The 27,054-nt window shown below is 53.6% G+C and overlaps 9 protein-coding genes across 9 annotated transcripts; 1 reads left to right on the forward strand and 8 right to left on the reverse strand.

Annotated features, from left to right (window-relative positions):
- Nucleotides 1-104: 104 nt before the first annotated feature.
- JN550_005196 (uncharacterized protein) lies at nucleotides 105-1,259 on the reverse strand (the record flags this gene model as incomplete). The annotated part of the gene is made up of 1 exon (XM_049316797.1): nucleotides 105-1,259. The coding sequence occupies one exon, from the start codon at nucleotides 1,257-1,259 to the stop codon at nucleotides 105-107; it is 1,155 nt and encodes a 384-aa protein (XP_049172997.1).
- Nucleotides 1,260-1,946: 687 nt separating this feature from the next.
- JN550_005197 (uncharacterized protein) lies at nucleotides 1,947-3,810 on the reverse strand (the record flags this gene model as incomplete). The annotated part of the gene is made up of 5 exons (XM_049316798.1): nucleotides 1,947-2,231; nucleotides 2,303-2,434; nucleotides 2,512-3,248; nucleotides 3,320-3,647; nucleotides 3,712-3,810. 5 exons carry the CDS (start codon nucleotides 3,808-3,810, stop codon nucleotides 1,947-1,949), a joined length of 1,581 nt encoding a protein of 526 aa, XP_049172998.1.
- A 916-nt stretch (nucleotides 3,811-4,726) lies between these two features.
- JN550_005198 (uncharacterized protein) lies at nucleotides 4,727-6,948 on the reverse strand (the record flags this gene model as incomplete). The annotated part of the gene is made up of 2 exons (XM_049316799.1): nucleotides 4,727-6,380; nucleotides 6,551-6,948. The coding sequence occupies 2 exons, from the start codon at nucleotides 6,946-6,948 to the stop codon at nucleotides 4,727-4,729; spliced, it is 2,052 nt and encodes a 683-aa protein (XP_049172999.1).
- Nucleotides 6,949-9,233: 2,285 nt separating this feature from the next.
- JN550_005199 (uncharacterized protein) lies at nucleotides 9,234-11,585 on the reverse strand (the record flags this gene model as incomplete). The annotated part of the gene is made up of 5 exons (XM_049316800.1): nucleotides 9,234-9,339; nucleotides 9,392-10,947; nucleotides 11,009-11,284; nucleotides 11,336-11,433; nucleotides 11,504-11,585. The coding sequence occupies 5 exons, from the start codon at nucleotides 11,583-11,585 to the stop codon at nucleotides 9,234-9,236; spliced, it is 2,118 nt and encodes a 705-aa protein (XP_049173000.1).
- A 3,113-nt stretch (nucleotides 11,586-14,698) lies between these two features.
- On the reverse strand, nucleotides 14,699-18,776 carry JN550_005200 (uncharacterized protein; the record flags this gene model as incomplete). The annotated part of the gene is made up of 3 exons (XM_049316801.1): nucleotides 14,699-14,816; nucleotides 14,876-15,285; nucleotides 15,342-18,776. The coding sequence occupies 3 exons, from the start codon at nucleotides 18,774-18,776 to the stop codon at nucleotides 14,699-14,701; spliced, it is 3,963 nt and encodes a 1,320-aa protein (XP_049173001.1).
- An 879-nt stretch (nucleotides 18,777-19,655) lies between these two features.
- Nucleotides 19,656-20,054, reverse strand: JN550_005201 (uncharacterized protein; the record flags this gene model as incomplete). The annotated part of the gene is made up of 1 exon (XM_049316802.1): nucleotides 19,656-20,054. One exon carries the CDS (start codon nucleotides 20,052-20,054, stop codon nucleotides 19,656-19,658), a length of 399 nt encoding a protein of 132 aa, XP_049173002.1.
- An 888-nt stretch (nucleotides 20,055-20,942) lies between these two features.
- JN550_005202 (uncharacterized protein) lies at nucleotides 20,943-21,287 on the forward strand (the record flags this gene model as incomplete). The annotated part of the gene is made up of 1 exon (XM_049316803.1): nucleotides 20,943-21,287. The coding sequence occupies one exon, from the start codon at nucleotides 20,943-20,945 to the stop codon at nucleotides 21,285-21,287; it is 345 nt and encodes a 114-aa protein (XP_049173003.1).
- Nucleotides 21,288-22,446: 1,159 nt separating this feature from the next.
- JN550_005203 (uncharacterized protein) lies at nucleotides 22,447-24,041 on the reverse strand (the record flags this gene model as incomplete). The annotated part of the gene is made up of 5 exons (XM_049316804.1): nucleotides 22,447-22,852; nucleotides 23,129-23,511; nucleotides 23,597-23,661; nucleotides 23,730-23,786; nucleotides 23,852-24,041. The coding sequence occupies 5 exons, from the start codon at nucleotides 24,039-24,041 to the stop codon at nucleotides 22,447-22,449; spliced, it is 1,101 nt and encodes a 366-aa protein (XP_049173004.1).
- Nucleotides 24,042-24,888: 847 nt separating this feature from the next.
- Nucleotides 24,889-26,688, reverse strand: JN550_005204 (uncharacterized protein; the record flags this gene model as incomplete). Its single annotated transcript, XM_049316806.1, has 8 exons — nucleotides 24,889-25,054; nucleotides 25,107-25,383; nucleotides 25,497-25,683; nucleotides 25,736-25,852; nucleotides 25,935-26,073; nucleotides 26,162-26,258; nucleotides 26,339-26,422; nucleotides 26,526-26,688. The coding sequence occupies 8 exons, from the start codon at nucleotides 26,686-26,688 to the stop codon at nucleotides 24,889-24,891; spliced, it is 1,230 nt and encodes a 409-aa protein (XP_049173005.1).
- Between the last annotated feature and the right edge of the window lie 366 nt (nucleotides 26,689-27,054).

Here is a 27,054-nt window from a genome sequence, read left to right on the forward strand (position 1 = left end):
ACAAACGCCGTCATTATACGTGGAGGGTCGGTAAACCCTGGCAAATGTACGGCTAATATTGAGAAACAGTATTATTCTAAGCGCGATACCTCGAGCCTATCTATTTATGGGTTATGCTCTGCAAGCCTCGAAGCAATATTCAAGAAATTAGTTCTCAGCACGACGCCAGCAGCACTAGAAGGTACTTTCTCAGAGTGCACAGTTCCCACGTTCGCAAGCACGCAAACTGCGCAATCTCCTTCCTCTTGCCAAACCAGTCCTGCAGTGAACCCAAGCACGCTGCCGAAATGACCAATCCACTTCGTCCCTGTATCTGGGGCCATTACTCTGAACAAGCCCCGTCCGAAATCATGTGATTCTGTCGTTGGTTTCCAGTCCTTCATTAGGCCCAATGAAGTTGGACTGAGCAGTTTGCCGTCCCGGAGCGCCAAACAAAACTTCAGCATATCTGGTATGGATGAAACTAGACCTCCGGCGGTCCACTCCGTAGATAGGTTCGAGCCAGTAGTATCAATGATGTTATCCCGTACTTCTTCAAATGCATCGTTGATCCCTGCAGCGTCGCGAAACTGACTTGTGGCCGAATGATAACGCCGTGGGACTGTTGCCGAGTTTGGTGGTTCAAACCCTTCCATGTAAGTATGCTCCATACCGAGCGGCTCAAGAATACGCCGGCGTATCTCCTCCTCTGCGGGGCTGTTGGTGACAGCCTCGATTATTAAGCCGAGGAGGGTGAAGTTAGTGTTTGAATAATACCATTGACCAGGATCCGGAGCTTCTATGCGCGGTCGACGAATATAGCCCAGCGGCTCAGTCTTGCTCCATATGTGGTCGACCTTCAACCTGTCCCCCCTACCGTCTCTGATCCACACTGGGTCGTCCTCCCAGCTATCGACACCGGCCCGGTGGCGAAGCAGATCCGAGACGGTGGCGCCTTCAGCGTTTTCGATACCACGGTACACCTCTGGCCGTAGAAATCTGCCCACGGTATCCCTGAGGCCAAGCCGGCCCTCGTCTAATAGCTGCAGGATGACCACAGCTACAAACGTCTTGGTGATGCTACCAATGCCGAAGGAACTATCTTTGTCAATGGGCTTGGAACCCAGTAAGTCTGAAAGACCAGCGTGGGACTGCCACAATAAGTCTTTGGAAGAAGTGATAGCTGCCGCAAACCCAGGCACGCCGGCAGCGATGCCGTTCTCAAGCAATGCGGCCAGCTGTGCCTCAAGAGCTACCCGAGCTGCCGGCTGCGGAGCCATGACAGGCACAGTCCGAAATTCGCAAACCGCAGAAATGCAAGCCCCGAGGAGATAATGGCATACACAGAAAGACAAAGGCGCCCGTTCTAACACTAGGTGGGTATTTGGTGAAAGGGTGTAAATTTGGCCATCCGCAGGAAATGTCCAGCTTATGGCTTGCAGGGTTTCTGGTCAACGACGACCCCGCATATAATCTCTCTCACACTGGGATGAGTGCTCCTCCTACGATTACGCTCTTAACCCAGGCAACCGTTGCCTTGTCTAAACCCCATGAATGCTTAATAGCAGCGGGGGATGGAATTGGTTATATACAGTAGAACCATTTTGCCTTTCGCTGCACATAAATATATTGGAGCCACTGCAGCCAGCGTACGGTCGAATTCGGAGTTGGACGTCCGGCCCGTTTTTGCGCCGTGCTTATTAAGGGTATCCCTTGATCACGATGTACCCGACTTCTCATCAGCAAGTCAAAATTCACGTAAACACTCGGAATGCTGGATCGCGGTCTGAAATCACAGATATGATCGAAAATGTAACCTGAAGAAGCAATGTTATATAGCGCACGCTCACGGTGATTGTATGACTTGTCGCATATTTAGCTATGAGGGACCCTAGATTAATTCTTTGCTATTTTCTATTCTTTAGATGATGTATAGTAGCCAGAATACCGGGGATATCAGAAGAGGCTTACAAAGCCGTTGTAAATGGCAAAAATCGAGCCTTGCCCCTTTCCGAATCGTCTTTGTCAAGGCGTTGTGGCCGATCCGCCACGGCATGCTGGAAATCTCGGATAAACCTTTGCTTCTCAACCCTCCACCAGAAGGCCCAGCCGGCCAAGGTAAGAATGGTCAAAGGAACAGCGACAGCCCAGTATATCCAAAAGTCCGGGGACACGGCGCTGTGACGTGACTGCTGGCTGTCGTCACCGCTGCTATTAGCCTGCCAGTCAAACATACCCATGCTAAACAGCGTCTTGCCGAGAGTATAAAACGTCAGTGATCCACTTTCGTACAACAAACAAGAATGCCAAGAGGTTAACTTACTGCAACGAATGTTCCTGGAAGGTACGCTGCCGTGATGAGTGCAATGATCTTCATCGAGGTGCTGTCCTTGCCAGCCGAGGCCGCAAGCCGCGCACTGGTTTGGCCATCATCCTGGGCGATCGAGGTATATAGCTACAATGAGAATTGAGTCACGCCATCTCCGATAGACTGGGGAATGGACAAGCGAGCGACTGCTTACGGGGACTTACAATGTTCAGCTGGAGTTGCATCCGAGCTTCGGACGTCTGCGTCACCTCCAGACACGACTCGCAGTAATTGCGGACGTAGTCCAGCGTCTCGCGGAAGGTGTGCGCCGCCGCACCGCGGTACACTCCTGCCAGTCTCTTCTTGCTGCCACTGCCGTTGCCGTCAAATAGCCCCAGCAGGAACTCGACGCAGTCGATGTCCCAGCGCGGCGAGCGCTGGGCGAAGATGATCCACGTCGACAGATCGTTGATGGAGCGGGTGAGGCGCTTGGCGCTGTTGCGCTGCATATGGTCGCCCGAGTACAAGCTGTCGTCGGTGCCCTGGTCAACCGTAACCGTCAAATTAGAGCGGCTCGATGCCCCTGTACTGCGATCGACCGTGCGCCGCGAACGTCCGGCACTGGTCACTCCCACATTGCGCTCGACGACTATGACCTGCTGGGTCAGGTCGCCCATAATGTACGCCCGTACCCGAAGGGCGTGGGTGACGAGGAACAGGCAGGGCAGCAGAAGAGGATGCGCCCACAGGCTTTGGCATTCTCTGACTTGTTCGATTAACGCTCCCATCGCTGACTCCGCGGGGGAGGAGGACTTGTCGCTCTGGACCTCCTGGCAGTACTGGCCTAGCCGGAAGGCATCCCCAACGTTCAGCGCCGTTGTGATACCTGTCTTGAAGTCGTGGGAGATGGCGAACCCCCCGATGGATAACTGGCTTTTCTCGGGAGTCCGGAAAATGAGGCCTACCGAAGTTTGTGAGATCGCGTACACTCATCCGCAGCGTATTTTATGTGAATTCGGTACATGGACATACTCAACTTGGCACACTCCTCAATAGAACTTCCCTCCGGATACGTGTGACTGGAAAAGACCCCCGAATACTGCTGGAATGATGTGAAGGTAAGCTCCGGTAACCCGAGCGCCTCGCACACCCTGCCAGTGAAGAGCGCCGTAGGCGTAGCCGCGCGGAAGTTTGATGTTGGCTGCGCGAACAACACCCTCAGACCGCCCTCGAGACTTTTCTTAGTCTCGCCTGGCACGGCCGACTGGGGGGCAAAGGCACCCCGTTGCCATGCCCAGTCACCGATTTGCGACTCATCCAGCGGCGCGGCGGTGAAGTCGTGCGTGTGAACGCCGGATGTCTGAGGTGTGCCAGTGTTAATAACTACAGATTACTATTCCTGGATCAAATGTTGTGACGCTCACATCGCTATGTGTCCACGCCTCCAGATAGACAAAGTGACAGCCTTTCCTGCTACCAGACGTAGCGGACCCCGTCGGATCAGCTGCGAATGCTCTAAGCATCGCATCAAGGGCGGGAAAGAGTTGAAAATCTGGATACTTTCCCCGGTAATGCTGTTGTATTCCGAAGAGATAAACAGCCACAGCGATTTATACAGGATTATGGTAGCGAGATCGTCAGAGGATAATCAGGTAGCAACCTATCTGAGTATTCAGTCAGACGAAGTTATGGCTGAAGTCAGGCATACTATTGGTACAGCGAGGGCTAAAAATACCGGCCTATCAGACATTGCGCTGCTCCACAGGCCTGCAGGCATGCGTTCAATAGGTACCTAAGTATATGTTCAAGTATGATATCCTATATGCGAAGAGAATTCACTCTTAACGCAAACTAATTGCATAGAACTCTCCTATCGGAACATACCCTTGCGAAAGTTGCACCTACAGCAGAGCCTCCCGAGTGACCAAGGGTGCAAATAAGGTGTATTCAAAGCAGCCAAACGAGGATTTGCATCCACTAGTTGTAGCGACTTTCACGAACTCCGCGGCAATAATCCGGTTACAATAATTCATCCGATCGACTTGGGCTGCGACGCAAGGCACTAAGAAGTTGTCCATTGCATTAAAATTGTACCAACAAAACCAACTTCTATTCATCGCCGGTCGTATCTCTTCACGCTCGATAGCCGCTAAAGAGTAACACTCCACGAAGCTCCAATTTGTGCGATACCCGCCGTATCACAGCTGCCTCGGTACAGTTCTGCGCAGCCAAGTAGAGCGTCCTTTCCGTAAACCCCACTATCCAGTCACGATGAGTTCTGGTTCGGACCTGGACCACATATATACGCCCCTTCCTGTTTTCGTAGAAAAGATGACCCCTCATAAATCATCCTCGCGCTCGCAGGGCCAGCGGGGCAAACCCGCGAAAAGCCTGCCTGTGACATTCTCTGACCTTCGTACACACCCGCCGTACAAGTGCTTACCGCCACAGATCCCGATCTTCCTTCGCACCGCGACTGCTCATAGGCCTAGGCCACTCATCACTGAATCCGCCCGGGCCTGGCGCACTTCCCCTCCTTCCGAAACCACCAGCGTCACCGGCGGAGTCTGGTACAGCTAGAAAACCACCGGTGCCGTTTCCTATCATGATACTCTTGCGAGCACCATGCGCCCCTTCTCGCCATCCTGCACCTACGTCCGCGAGGCCATAGCTGCTCAAGGGGCGGTTGTTGGAAACCGTACTGCTGCTCCGTCCATGCCGAGGGCCTTGTCCCACACCGCGCCCTCCGGCGTAGCCTGGATTGTCGTAAGGGTCCATCTTCACGATGCCCCAATCGTTATCATCCTCGCCCTTGGTATACACGGCCAAGGGCTGGTTGAGAGTCAGCATCTGAGGTCCCAATCCGTTGCCCGCGGCGCCCAAATTGCGTTGAGGTTGGGCGAAGGGATTGTTGCTGCTGAATCTTGACTGGGCGCCGAACCCATTACCAGGCGGTGAAAATGCCCCACCGTTGGGGGAATGCCCGCCTGAGTTAGTCGGACTCAAGCTCGGGCTGTTGCCCATGGAGAACATGCGCATGGAACCCGAGCTCATAGGACGTTGGGGGCTGCCTCCGAAGCCGGGCGCAGGCGGTGGAAGTCCGAGCAAGAGATCCGGGAAGTTTTCATCCCGAACATACAGATCCGTCAATTGCGGAAAGCCGCTTGCAAAGAGAGACTGGGCCAGGTAGTTATAGTATCCCTGTGTCAGGCTTGCATAGGGGCTCGCTGAGGGTGCGGCCGTGATCTCATAGCGCAGAGTCCGAAGGGAGAAGTTTGATAGTGGAGGAAAGGTATGATTCAATGGGAAAGGCGCATCCACTTCGTCGATCATGGACAAGGCCTGTAAGTTAAGAGCATTCGCGAGGACGTCCTGAAGAGCCTGAGGGTGCACGCCGGTGTCGTGTAGCGAAAGAACCTTGAGTCGGGTCTGAACGTCGCGTCGCGAGAGATATGCCACCAGTCCGCCGGATGTGACCCGTGGAGTCTCCTTGAGAATGAGCTCCTCAAGCGCTGGGACAGCGGGCAGCATGTCGTTGTGTTTGAAGATATCATCGTCTACCACCCTGCTCTCCGCAACTTTGAGGGCTCGTAGATTTTGCATGGTCGATAGTACGTGGCGTAGGATCTGAGGATCCATGCTAATTCTGCCCAGCTCCAGCACCTCCAGCCTGGTCCACACCGTACCGGTGGCCAGCGCCTCCAGGCTTCGCTCGCTGCCACCGTTATACGACATCTTCCGAAGGTCGGGACATCGAGCTTGCACCTCGAGTTTGAGCGTGGCATACGAGGGGTCGTCGACAAATACACCGTCAGGAAGATCGAGGTACTTGAGATTGGGCAGAACGGCGATTGTCCGGGCCAAGTCAGACGTCTTGGACTCCCTGAGCATGTACGGCGTCTTGAAGTACTGCACCATCTTACCCAGTCGGGTCGGGTCTTCGCGGAGGGTCCGGCACAGCAGTTGAAGGCGCGCGCCCGCAGTATCCTCTGGCACGCCGTTCCGATCGAACCGAGTCTTGCGCTTGCGCTTGTCGGAAAGGTAGATCTCGCGCTCACAGTAATGGACTGCGTCGATGCGTATGCTGTGGTACCTATAGATCAAAGCCAGCCGCATTAGCCTCTGCGCCCGTCTATCATGCCCTGGTGCCAATTCCATGCCCGTTGCTTGAGATCTACTGGGAACCAGTCTCATGATCACGTAGGAATGTCTTTTATACTAGACACCAACAGGGGCGAGCTAGTCGGATCGCAGGACACTTACATGATGGGAACCGCCGCCTTCCTCCATTGCTTGCACGCCATACCCGCGTGGGAGATGTCCCTCAGATCACATAGCATGCAGGCATCCTCGAGCGCGCTCTGCTCGCACGTCTCGTAGCTCTCGTCCTGCGTGTGCGGGCACACAAAGGTGAAGACGCGCTGGAGGATCGGGGTGGGCAGCTGGAGCCAGGGCGCAAAGATGCCGTCGTGCGGCACGCCGGCGCCGAGGCCGTTCTGGTAGTGGTAGCCGGCATCATGGCTGTAACTGTTCTTGTGCGCGCCGTAGGGCTGGCTGGCAGCCGCGGACGAGTAGCGGGGGTCGCGATCGTAGTTGAAGGACTTCTCGGGCGACTTCTCCTTCTTGCTGCGCCGGAACAGCGTCTTCATGGTGAACTTCATGGCTGGATGGGCTGCGGGGCGAAGAGGCGGGGGGGAAGAGAGAGAGACAGAGACAGAGGCAGAGACAGAAAGAGAGAACCCGATTGGCAACGCTCTGCTCTTCTTGCAGATTACATTAATGTAGGGAGGTAGGTATCGGCACCTAGATAAAGGTACGCAAAGTCAGCAGCAGCTGTTGGGACAACAAGCTGGATGCGACGAGATGCCAAGACTGCGCAGGATCGCAAGTCTATGCCGTTGGTGCTGTCGGTCGGGGTGGCGGCCAAGGCGGCTCCAGGGTGCTCTCGTGGACGCGTGGGTTCGTTGTAGATCGGTGTGCTGGACTGGGGGATTTTTGGACTTTTTTTTTTCTGGACGTTCTTTCTGGAAGCTGGGCAGCCGAGTATTACTAGATTGCTCGATGCTGAAATTAGGACGTATCCCCGCGGCGGCCGGGGTGCAGCTCGGGATGGTGTGGTGGAGTCTCACTGGAATTTGGGGGACTCCTGCAGCTTGCGTCCTTCTTTCGTTGTTCGCTTGCTGTAGCGCTTCCTTGACACCCAATCAATCGATTGAGGGGGGCTGCAGCAAAAAGAGGGCCAAAGGATCAGACAATGGGGGCGGGATTGTCACTCATCGGAAAGGAGAGAAATAAAATAAGGGTGAACGGCAAGTGACCACATGTAGGTCGGAGGGTGGATGGTGAGGAGCGACAAGCTGACTGACAGATGGACGGGACAGACGGACTGACTGAGAGCCCGCATTGGAGTCGAGAAATTTGGATCGCTGCAGGCTGCCCAGGGACGGAAACGGGAGACAAAGAGACGATGGGATTCTGGCGGCCACTTGCCTCTCCCGTGCTCCGCAACCTTGTTCGCATGATGCCCCATCCAACGCGAGCTTCCTCACGACGCGATACGCCGACCTGCTCACCTTGACTTTCCGTAGCGCTTCGCCCGAGGCAGAGACCAAGGGGCGCCGGTGCCCCGCCCTGGCCGCCGTATCTGGGATGGACCCGATGACAGCTCAAGGCCCCTTCTTGCCCTTGGACAGATCGGGACGCGTTTCTTGCACATCCATGGGACTGATCTGCACCAGAGCCTGGGGTCGCCGTGTTTCACGTTCTAAGGGAATGTTTGCTGGACCATTGACGTGACCAGGGGCACCCCTACGAGCCAGCCTTGGCCTAACGGTTGGTTGAAGTTATTGAGATCTCCCTCCCAGGCCCCAAGGGCCCCTTTATTATACTGCCGTGTAAGCACCAGAGAGCGCAAGCGCTCGCCCACCTCGCCTCCTGCACTCTGCTAGTCATGGCGAATCTTAATGGGCGCCTTCCGCAACTCTATCCGTTGTCGCTCTATAAACATGTTCTTAGGGCTGAAGGCAAAACCGAGGTCCACTGCGCCAAACACGACGTCAGTCGATGCGGCTCTGGCTTATATGTACCTGTCGCCCCGGTCGTTTCGCTGTTGTGGGCCAGGCGAGACTAGTCAGTCCAATATGAGGAGTGGTGTCCGTCGACAGCGGCGAGGAAATCTATCTATATCAGGCGTATAAATAGGCAGTCAGCCTGCATCCACTGACTGTGAGGTGACCTCCCGGGGCCGCAACCCGTCAGGCCGCCCTTCCAACAGCCGGTGACATTTCCAGGCTTTCGGAAATAGCCCCCAGCTTACCATCATTCAGGATGGTGTGGACTTCATCTACCAAGCCTCCGGATATGTAAAAGTGTCGTATTGCTGCGCAGTGCAATGCAACTATGCGCTTCCTCGCGCAGCATCAGCAACATCAGCAGCACCGGAGTCATGTGCCGTTCAAATGATACGTTCTTGAGGTATACACAACGTAACCTTGCATGTTGGCGTTGTAGATAAAATTATGAACCCCTAAACAAATGCCCATACTATTAATGCATTCTGTAAGCGTGCCTACTTAAAGCGTAAATGACATACAACAAACAAACAGCGAAACGGTCCAAAACAACCAACTGCCAGCTAATGCGATTGCTATGCAATGTCGACCCGCTTGTTGCGCATCACCCAAGTTGAAATGCAACCTGTCTAATGCCTTCAAACTACCCGTTTCTCCATGTACTCTGCTTGTTCTCAGCTTTTCTTCCCCTTTCCTCGACGTTCAGTAGAACCCGACATTGGGATCGGCATCAAGCGGCATCAAGCGGCATCACTGCTGAAGGAGAGACTGATCGCGGGTTTTCCCCATACCGTGTCGTCCATCACTCCCGATAACTAATCTGTCTTGCTCATTTTCCTTCGTAGGCGTGGATTATAGGTGGCATCTCGGCGTGACTAGTTGCCGTTCAACTGGATGCCATCTAGCGGACTCGCAGGCCCAGATACCTTCTTCGTGCGGAGCGTCAGAGGGAACGGGTACTCGTCAGGGTCTTCCTCCTCACTAGATCAAATCAGCTATCAGCTCTCAGTAAATGGGGCGCGGTGTGACTTACGGAAGCTTCCAAGCTACATAGTCCTCGGTGCTCAGGCCTTCTCGGCCCTCCTGCAGACTGGCAAAGTCGCCAGGAGTCATCATGCCGCTACGGTCACGAGGAGATCCTGGTACAGAGAACGGCCGGGAGATCTTGGTCTCGACACCTGGGATGAAGTCTTCCTCCTCGTCACCTGCAAAGGAAGCGGGGTATGCGCGGCGGAGAGCCAGCTGCCGGGCCTTGACGTACTCCATGCCCATCCTCTTCCAGTCCAGCAGATCACTGAGACGCTCGGTTCTGTTTCTCTGGTTGATACGTTGGCGGCGACTCTTCTGGCAGAAGTCGAACATATGCGACGTGAGCTGGTTGACCGAGTCATCAACTCCCTTGTTGCGGCGATCGACGATGTAGATACCATAGTCGCTCGAGTTCTCGATCAACTCCTCCATATAGCAACCGAATCCGGAAAGGTTCGTCGTAATGCTGGGAACACCCATGACGGTACACTCGGCAGGGGTGTAACCCCAGGGCTCGTAGTACGATGCAAAGACGCCCATGTGGGTACCGCGGACGAAGTCGTCATAGTCGAGGGGAAGGACGGGGTTGGCCGAGTTCAAGAACTCGGGGTGGAACACAATCTTGACGCGATCCGTCGGGTGGTTGAAGAGCTGAACCCGACGAATCTGGTTTAGGATCGGGTCATCGTTATCGTTGACCATGTTGTGAGTAACAATGGGCGGCAGGCCATGTCGCTTCATGGCGAACAGACGACGTCGAATCAGAACTCTGTCTGCACTGGTGATCAGCTCCTTCTCATCGGGCATCGGGTCGCCATCGTGCCACTTGAGAGACCTCTCGTAGATTCGTCGACCAATTCCTCGCTCAATGACATCGACAGTGTCCCTCAGAGACTTGATAACGGCCTGGCCCTTGAGGGCCTCGACCGTGAGCGAAGTGGTTTGCGCGGGCATGATGATGAAGGCGACGACCGTTGTCTTGCTGCCAGCCGACTTCAGTCTGTGGTTCAGGCGTGCCAGAGACTCGATAAACATGTCCACACCCTTATTCCTAAACTCGTAGCGACCGGCCGTGAAGAAGTAGAGCGTGTCCTCGGGAACAAAATCGTAGTGGCCGTAGAAGTGGCCCCTGACGAAGTCGTGGATCTTCTCCTTGGACTGTTGGTGCAAGTTTTGGAATTCGTGCATGGCAGAGAACTTGGTGACATTGAGACCGTTGGGCAAAACACCATCAGGCTTGCGCTTTAGCAGATGTTCACTCTCGAAAGCCGTAATGTGAGAAACCGTGGTGAAGACGTCACACGCATGTGCAGCAGCGCGCTCGATGCAGTATCTGTGGTAGATTCCGCGCTTGCCGGCCTCGGCGTCGACATCGAACCATTGCAGGTTGTTGTAAAAGTCGACGGACCCAGCGCAGAGGTAGCGACCGAGTAGAGTAGCGTGGGTGGTGAAGATGGTGGTCACGTCGATGCGGCGCTTCTTGCAAAGCGGCAGGGCCACACCGGCCAACCACTCGTGGAAGTGGGCAATGACGGCTCTCGTCTTCTCATGGCAGACATACTGTGGGGGCGGGGAGTTAGCAAGAAACTCGGCGCGCATAGCTTGGCGCATCACAACTCACCTCTCCAAGGAACCATGCCACGAGGTATCCGAAAACGATGGCCTCGTTTGTCTCATCATCGTTGGGGGGAGACGGGATGCCGGCAGAGTTCCACAGGTCGGATTTCCACTCGTCCATGTACTGATATGCCGTCTTGGTGTCGATGAGCAGAACGCGGGGAGCACCTTCGATCAGCCAACGCCCATAGAGGATGCCAATGCCGCGGCTCTTCATGGCATCGATAGATTTTGCCAGCTCCGGGTTGGCGGGCTCTAGCTCTTCCACCTCGACCGCAGCCTACGTGGGAACGGGGTTAGCTTAACCCATGCCAGGACGTGAGCGACTTACCGAGTTATGGTTGAGGGGACCGATGAGGGTGTAGCGGTCGCCATATTCCGCAGTTGTGACAGGAGCTTTCGACTTGATGACCGAGTAGATACCACCGACTGGATTCACCTAGTTAGTCGACCGGGGCAGACAGAAAGATGAGAGCATGGTTGCCGGTTCAGCGCTTACCTCGGTGGGCGACTTCAGTGGCGATCTCGAAGAGAATATGGTTCTTGACCTCGCGGCTGGGCCGATCCTCGTTGTCACCCATTGTGTCGGCGGCTGTAGCTTCGAAGCTGAGGAGAGATGAACAACTGGCACGGAGAAAGCAGGTTAGCAAAACAGGTGGTGAAACGGGACGCGACGAGCTCTATCTATAGATTGGCAGAATCGGCCAAGATCAATTAAGATCAATTGGTTTCCAACAGGGATCCCCGTGACAGGCAAATCGACAAAGAGCGCCGCCGATTAGAGTTTCGAATGTCTCAGCGAGTGGCTGCCAAACCTTGAACTCCAAATGCATGACAGCAACGTGGGTGGGCAAGGAGGTGAGGGCTTACAGAGAAACGGGCAGGCCCAAGCTCCAGGAGGCGCGAGCGAGTTCACGGTACTGCGACGTCGGTCCGTCAATTGGTGAGAGCGGCAGAGTGGACGATGCGCCGGATTGTGCCAGGGAGGTCGGGATTTGGGGGACGCAACGAGATGTTCGCTTGGGAGGAGAATGAGGAGGAGGAGAAGGAGGAGAGGCGGCAGAGGTTCGTCCAAACCGAGAGCCCAAAGCAACCCCGTCGAGCCGTGAGCTACAAATTGAGCTAGCTAGCAGATCCAATGCGACCTGCACTCTGGTCTGGAGCAACGCGGAGCGAGAGAGAGAGACTTGAGAGACATGGCATCACGGTGCAGGCATGTCCAGGCAAGCTCGCCCCCAGCCCGGCCCACTTGGCGCCGCCGCCCTGCTGGTGATTGGGGGGTTGGCTACCGTGGTAGGGGCCGCGGGCACGGGCGCCAGGCGCTAATCCCATTCTCCATGGGGGTCTTTAGGCCCAATTCGGGGGGCAATCCCGCATCCCATCCCATCGAATTGTGAGAGCCTCATCACTCAGCATAGCGGGCTGCTGCAGCGTTGCGCCTGTGCATGCTATATGGCATTGTAGTTCGGCCCTGTGCCTGGGCCTGTCCGACCTGACTGTGCAGCTCCCGTGAGCAGAATCATAAACCTCTGGTCTCCAACAATGGACCCACGCATTTACTCACTCACATCGAGCGCGCAGTCAGCTCAAGGGGTTAGTCAGGGCCCGCAGGATCATCCCCGTCACTCTCTCGTGTCTCTCGTCTTTGGTGCTGGACTGGGCCCCTTGTTGCTGGCCGTTGGCCGTATCGCCGATGAACCAGGCCATTTTGCCCAGTTGTGGCTGGCAAGGTTCGCCGCAAATTGCAGTGAGCGCCCCCCAACCCCGGTCAACCTGCAAAGAAAAAGAGAAAGAACGAAAAATTCGTTGATCTCTGCAGCTCTGTGTGACATGGGCCGCCACCCGCATGGCTCGTCTCCAGAGATCCCGTGTTTTGGCGACGCCGTCCTGCCGTGGGTGGTTTGGTGGTGTCGCTGCAAGCTCGTGGGGGATCCTTGGTGGCCTAATGCTGGCCGCCGAGCCTAGCCACCATGAGCCGGACCAGGGGCCACCGGGCCCTTGGGCCAGACCGACGAATCTACTGAAATTGCAAGCAAGAATTCCCATGAGAATTTTCCTACAAGCCCAACCACACGGCAACCCCGTGTCCTTCCTGGCAACGAGGCTCGCCCGACGCCGGACCCAAGTTGATTTCGCGCGGGGGCGCCTCTATCATTTCTCCCACAGTATCTCGAACTCCCGCCCAACCCGCATCTGGGAGGGATACTGGCATGGGGTGCAGGTCAGGGTTGGCGGAGCGATGCATCCATTGCAGTTCGTTTTTCGCGGGGCACCGCAAAAGATGGCCCTTCTGTGGAGAAGAGGATCAGCTGGCCTTCCATCGTCCGTTCCGCAGTCGAGTGGTCGCTGAGCGCACTCGGCGCACTCGACTCGGCTCTACTTGACTGTGCAACCCAGCTTTGGGTATGACATCACTGTCATAGCTCCCTTGTAGAGTGGGGTTCCAATCTGTCTCGGCAGGCGGGTGAAGTTCCAGACCAGGTCGGCCCACCAACGCCTGGCGCTATCTCCTAACCGGGTAAGGACCTGTCTTCGGCGGCATCCGATGCAACCCAATCAGCGGTAACATTCTCGCTGTAATTGCGTAATGGTCACAACGGGAAGAATGCCTTCTGTTTCAACAAACAATAGGATCCTGTTACTTGACGACGAGGTCCTGTGGGGACCAACCAGATGGAAGCATTCTACACGAAAGCCAAGAACTACTATTACTACTACTCCTACTACTACATATTGATAGTCGATTGGAACTATACACAAGCCTGTCTCCTCTTGCCCCGTGTCCTGACAGCTGCAATGTCTCGGGAGGCGTGACCAGCGCTTGTCAGTCAGCGATCAGCCGTCATGCACAAAGCGGCAGCTTATCCCGAGACACGGCACCACGTGGAAATGTCATCCCATCTTTTCCCGGCTGGACTCAGCACAAGAAAACGGTTCCACATACATATGCAGTCTGTCAGCGCAGAGTATAAGCACCCGCGGGAACTATAAGCTCTCCTCTCACTTTCCACCCTGGCCACCACGCCACGCTTGAGTGGATTCCCAATTGTGCAAACAGTAAGCATGCTGGGCCGTGCATAGCCGCGAGCTTATGTGTGTAAGTGAGAAAAAGAGAGGCAGATTTGACTGTCACTATTACTACGAGCAGCCACAGAGAGTCTCGTCCCGACTTTTTAAGCTCAACACGTTTTCTGCATGTCTGTCAGCTGTGCGTGTAAGTGCACCACAGCTATACTTGCACTTGGTCCTCCCTCCACATGTTGCTTAGAAGCAGAAGCGGAACGGGCCCATGCATCAGCATCAGCAGAAGCCGACAGCTGTGTAAGGACGCGAGGCAGCAGTCTAAGCGCAGGGTCTAGATCCATCGCACTCATTGGTATCCACGCATTATCAACATCAATGGTCGTAGAATCGAAGCATATGGCAGTCGCCCATGTTACGCAAACACTGTCCAGCCCGGGACAGCGCGGGTAAGCGACACAAGGTCGACATAGAAAACAGCTCTAATTTAGGGGTATACCAAAGTAGCACTATCATATATACACAGCCTGACCTTGGCAATAGTCTTCCAAGTGAAGGGCTTAAAGACATAACGAAGAAACCCGTAGTAGTGCGTGCGTAACAAAAACGAATCTACGAAACGCCATCCCAATGCAGTTTCTGCTCCCAAAAGGATCCACGCCAATGACGCTCTTCAGATTCCCTGAACCTTCCTGTACGATGGCGGCTTCATTGTTCTCCTAATCAACTTGCCCGCATAAGGGGGTATCAGCGAGATAGCCGCGATGGCGAAGACGCGCCAGACGAAGCCCCTGAATTGAATATTTTAGCACGGTTGATGACTTATGGACAGGGTTAGATGTTTACTCACCAGCTCAAAAGGAAATCTAGATCAAAGTACCCGCCGAGGAAGGGCACCGAGGCAGCATAGACGAGGAATGTTCCAACAATGCTCAGGATCATAACGGGGTGCCAGGTCGTGATCTCAATGCCGACCATGAGCAGTTCATTGAGAATAAGAACTGTGTAGCTGACTGCGACCATCCTCGGCCCGTCGACTTCGGTAAGAATCTGGGAAAGGCCTTGTATCATACCGCCCTGGTAAATGGAGACTAACACCCAAACGAAGAAGGTGCGGTACGAGAGAGACCGGCCAGATGTGAGTTCTTTGTATAGCTCAGGGTATAGGTTCGCTAGATTTTCGTCCACATCCTTGTCAAGGACCAGCGACAGAACGGGTGCAGCAGTATACACCGTGGCATAACCAACCAGGAGCCAATCCTACAACATCAATGTTAGAGGCGAGCGTCAAGTGGATGGCTTGGAGTTCTTTTTACCTTGTATAACCCTTCGGGTTCAAATTTGATCGCGATGCTGTACATTGTCTGGCAGACCGCGACAATGAGACCACGATGGATGACGAATTGGGCAAGTTTAGCGCTGCGTTTGTAGCTGTTTCGCCCATGCCAAACCAGAAGCTTCGTGAGGTGACAAAACTGTTCGATGGAGAAGTCGGCAGCCAAACTCGCCTGTCGTCCTTCCTTTCCAACGATACCCACACCAACATCTGCGGCCTGAATCATGGAGACATCATTGCCACCGTCACCGATACAGCATACTCGCTTCTTGGTATACTCCCTGATCAACTTGGCGACCTCGGCTTTTTGCGTCGGGGAGCATCGACACGCGACAACCGTTGGCAGGAGTACAGCAACAGAGATGAACTCTGTCCTGAAGTGGGTCAGGAACAGAGCCAGGCTCTCACCATCAATGAGCAAGCAAGAGTCAGTCTTGCTTCTGAGAAAGTCCAGATGGTCCTGGGCATTATCCTTCCTCTTTAACTTGGCGATCGTGTAGATATACTGTCCTCGAGCAACCAGCTTCGAGCTGACAGCAACACATCGAGCAGTCTCGACCTTGTCACCTGTCAACATCCAAATCTTGATGCCCGCGTTGCGCAAGAGCTCGAGGGACGGCTTGACATCCCTTTGCAGCTTGTCCTCGACACCAGTAACTCCTAGCAGCTCCAGGTCTCGTTCAAGATGCTCGGAAACTACCCTTTGCATACCTGCGTCACGTCCGTTGATCGCGAGTGATGCCTCTTGATAACTGGAAGCAAATTCTCTATACTGGGCCGGAGACAGTTTCTTGCGACCGACCACGAGAGTTCTCAAGCCTTCCCGGGCCATGTTGGCAGTCTCTTCGTCAAGCCAGTCGTTTGCCGCTACAATGGACGACATAACAGTGTCGGCACCTTTCTGATAGAACCATGTCTCTCCGTGATTGGGATCTGGGCTGGTCTGAGCGCGCTCATAGAACTGGACGATAATTCCCATCCTCTTGCCTTCGGAAGTGAAAGGGAAGACATCGAGGATCTTGACCTGAACAACAGCCTTTCCAGTCTCGGTGGACTCCAGGATCATGCCTTTTCGGTCTCGGTGAGCCAAGCGAAGGCCGACAGACTCAGTCCAGCGAACGATGGCGATTTCATCAGGCGAGGACGCCTGGTACGAAGTAACCGTCTGACCGTCTTCCTCCTCTGTGGTAGGGGTAACATTGTGACACAGAGCGAGGGCTAGGACGACGTCGCGGACTCTGGATCCAATCTCTCGCCTAGTGCGAGTTGCTGTGACACCAGCTGTCGTACTGTAGGCCGATGATGGCGTTACCAACGTCTTCTCGGTCGCAGCTCCGGCGAATCCATGCTTGACGTATGCTAAGACCTCATCCATGGCGTCATTGGCATATGATACTGTACCGACGTGGATCTTCTTCATCTCCATCTCATTCTGGGTGAGTGTCCCGGTTTTGTCGCTCAGCAGATATTCAATACGGCCGAGGTCTTCTGGGATAGTACTCGTTCTCACCACGGCGCCTGGGATCCCTGGATCTCGTTGGATGAACCAAGAATAGACACTCTTGCCCAGGTCCAGGTTGACCCGCAGACTTATGGGTACGATAGTTGAAAAAAGAACCAAAAACCGCATTATTTTGACGTACCACACGTTCCCCTCCGTGTTGCCGAAGCCCTCTAGCGCTACAAGAACAATGGAGAGGCCGAGCGTCAGAGCACAGAGGATCTTAGTCAACGAATTAATCTCAAACTCGAGCAAGCCCGTCTTGGACCGAGATGGTGAAGTAGATAGAGCAGAACGGGTTTGGGGACCGGTGTACAGGATGAGTGCCAACGTCGTAGCCTGTGACGCAATAACCGTGTTCGCCCAGGCCGTGTTGTCGATGGAAAGCGGAGCGGAATTACTCCTATCGCTGTCATTTTCTTCATCTGGGTAAGGATTGAGCGCTTGTTGTCTGGTCGGTAGCAGTTCGACGGTCCCAATGAACTCGTTCACTTTCTTGTCAGGTTTACCGCCATTGACCCTCAAACGAACCAGCTCCTCGACGGGTAATTTCTGCGTGAGACCGGAAGCGAGGCGAAGTTTCCAGTCCGTCTCACCATCAAGCTGGTCAGTCCGGATGAACGTCTCTCCACTTGGGTTCCCTTCGTCGGTTGGGGTGCTATGCTCCGTTGCCTTCCCCTTGCGTGATGTCGAACCATTCTGTTCCGTATCCACCAAGAGCGATTCTTCCTCAACTGGTTCCGAAGTCTGCGGAGGGGCGCCGCCAGCTCCTTCGGTAAGACATTTCAAGATAACCACGTCCGCTGGCACACGTTGTCCTTTGCCCAGCTTCAACACGTCACCCACACGGAGGTCGCGAGACTTCTTGCTGATCTCCTCGACGTAGGAGGACGGCTGGCCTAGCCCCTGGCTTTCGGTCTGCTCCTCTTCTTCCCGAATATCCGAGAGCCTGTCCCGGTTCAAGGGTCGTTTCTGGCCTTTGCGCATAGATGAGGACTTCAACTTCCGAGGTGAGCGCGAGGCTGGGTGATCCTGAGGGCCAGGCTCGTCGAAGCGCAAGACTGTGTATTCCTCGGAGTTGGCCTCGTTGTCCCTCCGCCTACGCTCGATGTCGTCATACGCTTCCTTCCCCATCGTGATCATGAGGACGAACGCTAATGGAGCGACGTAGGTACTCAGATAGCCTATCCTCAGTTGCGGGATGGCTTGAGACAGAGCAACGAGCAAGAAGTACATGTTGAAGAAGAAGGAGAATTCGTTGTACAGTGTGACGGGCAGGAAGGTGAAGGCCGTGTACTTGGCGTTGGAGACGATATTCGGCGGGAAGCGGGTTGCCTGGGCAGCTCCAACCGCGACAGCTCGAGATGCTGAAGGGTCGTCGTCCTCCTGTTCCGCCCCATCGTCGTCGTCGTCTTCGTCTCGATTCGCGCTGGTGTTGGACATGAAACTGGGCAGTCGGAGGGAAGCGCCAAGTTTCTGCATCCTGTCGCCGGCCAACGATCTCTTCCGGCGCGAGCCCTGGCCATGCTCGTTGAGCAGAGGTGCATCGTCGCCGGCGTGGCCGCTTCCGTCCGAGTAGCGCTGTGGCTGGCCGTCGCCGTCGTCTAACAGGCCCATCGCATCCTCATTGCCGTCCCTATCGTGGCCGAGGTCGCCATAGCCCCGTCGTGTTCGTCCACTGGCTCGCCTCGAACCACCCATACGAAGATTCCGTAGCGCAATGCGCGGGGCTCGCTGTTCAGGGCTCGGGTTGCGTCCCAGGAGCTTGGAGCCGGGGCCGTAGGAGGAGGAGGAGGAGGTGGTGGTGGTGGTGGTGGGATCTAGCTCCTGGAGGTCGAGATCGGCGTCCGAGTCGGAATCATGGACCGGAGAATCTGGTGGTTCCGTCGGGCGATAGGGGCTTGAAGACGGCATTCCCGCGTCGGGGTCATCCCCAGCAGATGCCGTCAAGGAAGCCGCCGGGAGAAGGGAAAAGTGTAACGGCTGTGGCGCCGAGGGCGAGGAAGGTTCAACCAGCTACGTGGGCGGTCCGGAATCCAGGCAAGTCGGCAATATGGACGTGTCGGGAGACGTCGTACTCAGGGTTGGCGATGGATGTTGCTAAAGGTACGGGAAATCGCTGTCGAGGTCGGCGGTAAATTGAAGCAGCGCTGCGCCCACAAGGGAACGGTCCGCTGGCCGTACGAGTTGGCAGTGTGGTTTCTACTGTTATGCGATACAGTTTCAAATTAGGCAGAGGTTTGCTTGGAGGCATGTGAGGACACTTCTTTTTGGGAGGTGACGAAAGCATGGGATCGCCTTCAGTGTTGCACCAGACAGTCCTAGGGCGCTTTTCGGGGTCCTGGCTGGCTGGGCTGGCTGGCATTGGGGGGGGGGGGCGCCCTGTCATTAGGCCACGCGTGGCCTCTCCATCGTTCCACCACCGTCCCCGCTAAATTGGGGCGCCCGTAGGTACCTGCTGCAGCGAGACAGCTTACCTACCTAGGTACCAGGCCTACCAGGCCTACCTTAGTACGGCGCGGAGGTGGCAGCACAGGTACGTACCGTTTCTCTACGTATGCAGATGCAGCAATCCCCCCTACCACGACGCTCGGTAGATGCTTACGTAGCTGGGCTGACTCCAACCTGCTGGCAACAACTATGGATAATCAGGCCAAGGGACGAAGTGGGAAATAAGAGTTCTATCAAATCATTGTGTAGGTTACGAGGATAATCATGTATATATAGAAAACCACGTCTGGCGCCCGAACAGTCCAAATTGCAATGGGGTTGAACTGTGTTGTTGAGCGAAAGTTAAGCATCGTCAACATTGGGGACCAGCAGCTTTTTCACTCTCTGGATCTCTGGGTATACGCAAACGCGCAGCCTGTTCATCTGTTTCTCCAACCCGACCTTCACGTCTTGGTCTTTAGTAGCCCTAACAATCTTCCTGATCAAAACTTCCACGTCTGTCGCACAACACATGCAATCTCGCAGCTGGTGCTTTACATCCTTCGGCTCATTGTATTCGAGGGACTCTATCCTCTCCACGATGTTGCAAACCTCGCCACGAAGCAGAGAAAATAGCTTCTCACGTTCGCTGTCATTCTTGGGGTTCGCGAGTTGGACCAGCTCCTGTTCCAGCTGCCGATGATGCCGAGCCTGCTTGGGGTGCAGAATATTGCGTACCAGGGACTGCACAGACTCGATCATTCTGTGTGTCGATATAGGTGAATTCTTGAACTGTAATGTGTGGCCTGAGTGGTGTTATCAGGGGAGGTAGTATTGCATGCCAGTGGGGTGGGCAGGAGTTACAAGCGTAAGGAAATACACACTGGTTCACTGCGGGCGGCTCATGAATAGTGACCCATAAAGAGGCTCCTGTACAACTCGGCTTGATGTTCGCTTGTTTCCATTGTTTGAGCTTCTTTGAATTTTGAAATGCTCTGAAGCCACCATGCTTTTGGCTAGAGCGTTCCTTTCTCTAGCCATCGCCGAACTTTGCATTCGCACCATCTCTATACCAAACTTCAAAACTACCAAGTCTATTACAGGACAGCCTGAATAGTCTACACACTTTGGTAGCCCTTGCCATAGATCATAAACGAGCTACTAGCGCTACGCGGATGAAACACCGTCTATGAGTGGTTGCCGTCTGACAATGATGTTGTTAAGGACTGTTCATTTCCGTTTGGATGATAACAATGTCAATCAGGAGGACTTACTATACCATTATAAAGACCACAAAGTAGCTCTGTGGCTTGCTTCATAACTTATGCATAATGAAGTTGTTATTGCCATCATTACAAACACATATAAGCACCCATTGGCCAGACTCACGCTAGGCCGTTTGTTCCGAGAGTCCAGGCCCATAAGATTTGAGCCTGGTAGCTTGGAAGAACCCGTACCATGGCTCTCGGGAGCAAACAGACGAAACCAGCCTCTCGCTGGAAAAGACTTTTGAGGTCTATTCGCTTGAAAATCCGCATGCGTCTGCTGGCCCGAAGGGCAAAGAAATTGTCCCAAGATCAAGCGTCTGCGAGTAGTGACTTTCAAATCAGTCAACCTCCACGTGGTTTGCGAGGCAATATCACTCCAAGGATGGCTCAGGATGTTGCGAAGCAGCTTCGAGATGAGTACCACACATTAAGCGATGCTTGGGAGAGTTTCTTCCACAAGTATAGTGAAGAATCCGTATCTAGTCCTCTGTCAACCAGACATCTGCTCGAGCTTGAGGAGCTGGAGCGGGAGGTCGAATGGGCGGTAACCCGCTTTGGCCAATATGTCGTTGTCGAGAATGAAATGGTCCGAAATGCTGCCCGCGAGCAGCTCGCTGCGATTGACAGGTTTCTCAGACCGAGGCTTGAGGCCGACCGACGTCTCATAAGTCTCGCGATATCCCGCAGTTCGGACTCCAGCTCAGATTATTTGGTCAGATCACTTTGACCAACTCGGCACGGACTGTTCCAAGCCTTGGGGTTTATTGGGGGCAACTGAAATTTGACAGAGGAGCTGGCTTCTTTTTTCGTCAACTTTAAGGCTGCCGTGAGTATTGAAATAAGCCCTCTTGGAATCTTTTCACATGGGATTTCGTGAAAGAACGTAACTCGCAAGGTAGGGGTACGCTGCAATTGACTAACTTATCGCTAGTCTATATGCGTATTGGGCAACGAATAATTTGTCAAGTATCGTCTTGTCTTATTACTTAGATTACCCTCAATCACGCGTGAGAACAATTCTCACAGCAACCATCAACATGTAGGTTGGTTCTGAGGAATAACTCAAAACATCTTACTCTGGGTGTTCTGGGTTAGGGGCCATTCGCGTCCTCGCTACGGTATCAGTTGGAACAAACCAGCAATCGAGATTCGGTTTAAGTATATGCATCGAACCAACTTCCGTCTCTCCACACAGGACCACCGCTCGACAAGCCATGAATAGCCACCAAACCGAAGGACAAGCTTCTGCCCTGCAACTGAAGTTCTCTCCAACGGTCTTGAGTGTTTCGAATTTCCATGTACCCAGACAGAAGACTTTGCGTTAGAGGCAAGTTCGCTCACTCGCTGTAAGTGAGGCGAGACTACGCACTAAAAACCCGTCCCTCAAGAAATAGAGCAAGTCGCCAAGGATAGAATCTCCATTTTTTATAAAATTTTGTCAACCAATTATCCACATATATCTGTTGTCCGAGTACAGATATCCCCCCTTCCTATCAAACTACCTGTCTGGAAGAAAGTCAGGGTACCTGGGCGATGTTGAGAACGCCTTTGTCACGGCGTTGCACGGCGATACATTAGGTTTATAGGATGTCCGGTGAGGCTCCGAACAATATCCACTACATAATTCCCTTCTTGTCCCCGTCCAGGGAAGAGGGACAAGATTCAGTCTCTTTATGCATACAACCCCATTATTGGCCCTTGATTATACCTGACCTCACACTATCCTGTTGATAGCCTTCACCACCTTAGTTAGATTGACCACATCATTCACGTACCACCCTTTTGCGACGGCTATTTTACGCCCAAATAAGCCAGTTTCTACCCACTGCAATTTTCTATTCTTACATTTTATATACGCTATATAGTGTTAAATATCTCATGTTATATCACGTCAAAACTTGCTTGATTGCCGTCGTCCTTGTGATGCCTGGTGCTTCTGAATCTGTTATGGTGCCCATCCTGGATGCGGAAACGCTCATGTTGAGTGCTGTATCACTGAGCTCATAGTACCATGGCTGCGTGGTATCAAACTTCTGCTTGCGTACGCCGCCTACACCAGCGCTGGCCACACTCCCTGAGGGCTTGGCTGACGTCCTTCTTCCCCACGTTATAATCGACGCAGGCTTTTGGGAGTACGGATGCTCCCCGCCACTGGTGCTGCCGCCTCGACGTCCCCTGGAGATGAGAGAAGTCAAGGAGTGGAAAACCGCGGTGTCGACTATGTAGACTCTTGTGAAGGCGACGAACGCCGGCGTCGAGCTGACAGCAATGGCGACGTTGTTTTCCACGATGCTGAATTTGAGTGGGTCAGCGCTTTGTGGTAGATTCAGCGGGTACGTTCAATCTTGGGAGGGCGTAATGAAGGCAAACGTAGATGGAATTGTACTTGCCACCATATAAATGTGATTGTGCTTGACCATGTGGCATCGTTCTCAGCGTGCAGGAGCATGACGAGGTATCTTAGCGTAACAAGGCTAGAAATCACACCTCTGCGCCATTTGTCAGCGCCTTGTTCTTCGATGTTCAAAGATTTCTGCAATTCTGGGATTGGCAAAACGTTCCACTCACAACAATCCTGTAGCAAAGACAGCCGCAATCCGCAGCCGCTTTTTGAAGGTCATTTGGAGTCCCCAGAGGATGGGAAGCGGCAGAACGAAAATGTACAGATCCAGCAAGACTGTGCAGGGCCCCTGAACGACACCCGTGGGAGCGAGGTGCTGGCCCATGCCGTTGGTGAGGAGGTCTTCCCAGACCTCGTTGCCGTGTGGGACACCAAAGTAAAGGAAGACGGCCACCATGGAGCCGTACAGTAAGAAGTCAAAGACGAGGCCAACAGCGACAGCCACGCGGAGCCATCGGATATTGCTGAAAAGCTGTAGGTACAATATCAGGATTGAGCCCTTGGTAAAGAAACGTGCGACTTGATTCATGGTTTCCTCGACGTAAATTTGCTATTTAGCCCAAGACTAGTTAGTTTCATTGGCATCACAACTGCTTGCTGAAAATACATCATCAATAAATGTGGATGCGCCTAACCTTGACATAGTCAACGTTAAATAAACACAATGGCACATCCCATAAATGACGAGCAAACCTCAGCACTATTCCCAAAGAAAAATACGTTAGTAATACTGCACGAGAATCAGGAATGAAACAAATGGCCACCCACTGAGCAAGTTATTGATCGTATATGCAAGCGAAGCCAAGTAACCGAGGACGGCAAAGGCTATCAACCTCTCATGAGTATGTATGTCTCTTCTTTGCTCAAAGGCCTTTGCTTAATTTACTTACCATCTGACCATCCAAAGCTGTGGAGGTTGTGTCTCAATCTTCCCGCAAGGAAGAGAGTAGCTACTGCAGTCATAATAGCACTAGCTGCAATTAAATCAGGCTCCAGGGTAACTGGATTCTCGAAATTGTACACGCCATCGGGAGATACAGCAGCCGGGATCTTGCAAAGGTCCTGTGGCTCCGAAGACATTCTGTACACAGGTGTGCTAGTAGCTGGCAAGAGTAGACTATAGAGAATCGAGGTAGACAAACCCTTCTTGGGTTGAGGTACGGCCAACAGAAACGCACAAGATAACCCTTTAGTCCAGAGCTTGGAAAAGGGATGAAGATAGAAGAAACCCACATTTCTTACCAGAAGAGCGCAGCCTGATGCTTAGTGCGCCAACAAGAAGGCCATGCCAGTCAACCTGTACGAAGATGTGGCAAAGTGATTGACGTGAGCCGCCTCGAATCTGTACCTATTACTAGGTTTGATACCGTCAAACGCCGTCAACGTCGCAGTAGGATGACAGCTGCATTCCCCATAGTTGTGTTACAAGCATCCCGCTTCGTACTTTCAATGTACGTGTATGTACCTGGAAGTTTCGACAGGCTGCTGGTCTCAGTCACATTAAAATCATCGCAATGACAATTGTGGCGGCACAGAAGATACTCAGGTAAACAATTACCCCAGCTTCGGCAATTGCTACGCTGACATGACACCCTCAGTCCTTGATGGATGCAGGTGAAAGGTGCGCATTAAGAAAAGGCCCGCGGCTGTATGCAATGCGAGGAGCCATGTAAAGCACCGGACAGCAACAACGATAGATGCCATAATCTCATTGGACTACCACGCTTTCAATATATGCATAATGAATGCTTTGCCAAATCATACGTGGCTGCCTGGGATTGTCATACCTTCCAAACGAAGGCTTGATAGCTTTAATAAGCCCCCAACACTCCCGCCACTGTGCCGTACTACTACCACACCTGGGAATTGTCTGATTTAGAAAGCAGCTTAGGCAGTCTGTCGCAACCTTTTGAAGGCAACGATCGTGTCATTGCGAGGAACGACTGACGATCTCCACGTCCTGGATCGAGGCGCTTCTGGATCCTCCATCCTGCACGCCCAATCTTCTAGCACATGCACCATTACGAGCTTGGCTATCATAGACGCATAGAACCGGCCGGGGCTTCGCAGACAGGTCAATCGGTGTCAATGAGCTTGGGCAGTATGTCTGGGTCGAAAGCGACGACGAAAGGACTGGGTACTTACCACGCGGTGTTCCCGAATCCCCATATAGGCCAATCGACGCTGACCGTGGTAAGGCTGGATGGCTTATCACCCGGGACATAGCCCCGCGCCGTTTCTCCCCTCGCAAACTCTTGATTCGCCCGTACGAATCGGAATGCGTCGAAGACGTCTGGGCTGCGATAACGGGTGGCGTCATGCATCAACGCTCGCTGCGGAACGCACACCCAGTCGCCGGCAGCGAGTGCTGATGTCCTGTCGCTGAAAATGTAAGGCGCGAGAGCCTTGCGACGGCCCGTCACTGTGCGGATAGTTGGCTCACGTTACATTGAACAACCGGTGGGAACATAGTAGTCCAAACTGCTGGGACAGTCGTATGGAAGGGTTAGGGGGCTCCCAGGTTGCTGGTCTTACCTGCATCAGAATTATTGCAGCGGATTGATTCCCTGAGAAAGCTATCCAATAGCGGTAGCTGCTTCTCCACGTCCAGAGCCTTCCCCCCAAGTTCTTTACATGCAGCGCGAGCCTTGGTAATCTCAGCATGCAGCAATTCGATGCAGTCATGGTGAAGACACAGATCTTCGATGGCGTAGGCTGTAGTCTGCAACGCCTTGAGCTCTGATACCACTCACACTAGAGACGTGCACACCTACCATGGCAAGCTGGTGTACAGAGCCAAACCACACAGCCATGATCTCCCCCACCATCCGCGCGGACGACCATGGCATCTTGCGCGGCGACGTATCTATCAGCCATTGCACGCAATCAACCTGTTGGCACATGCCATAGACTCCATGGTCAGCAACACATTCCGGAAGCAGGACGGCGCAGACACCTGACACTCTAACTCACCGGTATTGGCAAATCCTTCGCAAATCCTGCTTCGCCGCGCGCATCACGCACTTGCATTCGTTTCGTGACAATGGGTTCCAGGTAATGGAAAATCGTCCGCGCCGCTCTGTGCCGTTTCGTTGCTGCTGCAGCAATGAACCTATAGGCGTTCGTGTTCGTTAATCCTCTGTTGGCAAACCGAAGTTTGGGTTGCAGTAGCTGAGAGTTGAACGCCATGAGGAACTTACGGACGCAAGAACCCCGGGGTGATGCGCAGAAACTCAGCGGCGAATATGACGGCCTGGGGGAATTCCAGCGCAGCCTCTGTGAACTTCTCATTATTGCCTGGGTCGTTGAATGGTATGTAGTCAGCCATCGCCACCATTCAGTGACAGAAAAGAGATATTGCACCATCGAAAGCTTACACAGCTCCTCGCCAAAGAACACGAAGCAGTTGACGTTCGTGACCATTCTCTTGATCATAGGGAAAAGATTCACGCGGGCGAAGCCTTGCGGTGATAGGGGGCCAAATTAGCATCGGTTCCTCACGTAGACCTGGATAGCCGGCAAGTGACAAGACTAGCAGATCCCGCTTAGATCGGCAATACATACCATCTTCGTCTGGGTTGCGTAATTCTAGATCGAAGTTGGCTCTTAGAATACGCTCGAAGTCCGATTGGAACGCGGGCAGGTGGGCTGTCAGCAAGCTGCGTAGGGCGCGAACGAATCCTGTGCCCTCGACTCCCCGCTGATCTTGCCATTCGAAACCGTACATGGTATATCTTGGCTGCAGGATCTGTAATTGGACAACTAATTGGCGGTTGCTAGGCAATCATTTGCCTCATACCAGGGTCTATCATGATCGTGGGGGCGGGAAGTACATCAAGGGACCTACTTCTTTGGCTACTGCGTGGAGTGAGAGTCTTTCCAGGGGTGCATCAATCAGCTCCCTGATTAACTCAGGAGATGTGATGAGCAGGTGATCGTTTGAAGGCGTAGTGATCTTGAATGGTTTTCCATGGGCCTAATTTTCCAAGCCTGTATTAGCCGAAATAGTAAGTTTCTATTCATCTCGGGATTACTCTACCTTCCTGTACGCATTATCGATGATATGGGGACCGTGAATAAGGTACAAACCCCC

This window comes from Neoarthrinium moseri (genome assembly GCF_022829205.1).
Source record: "Neoarthrinium moseri strain CBS 164.80 chromosome Unknown scaffold15_Wmoseri_CBS_16480, whole genome shotgun sequence".
NCBI classification, from domain to species: Eukaryota; Fungi; Ascomycota; class Sordariomycetes; order Amphisphaeriales; family Apiosporaceae; genus Neoarthrinium; species Neoarthrinium moseri.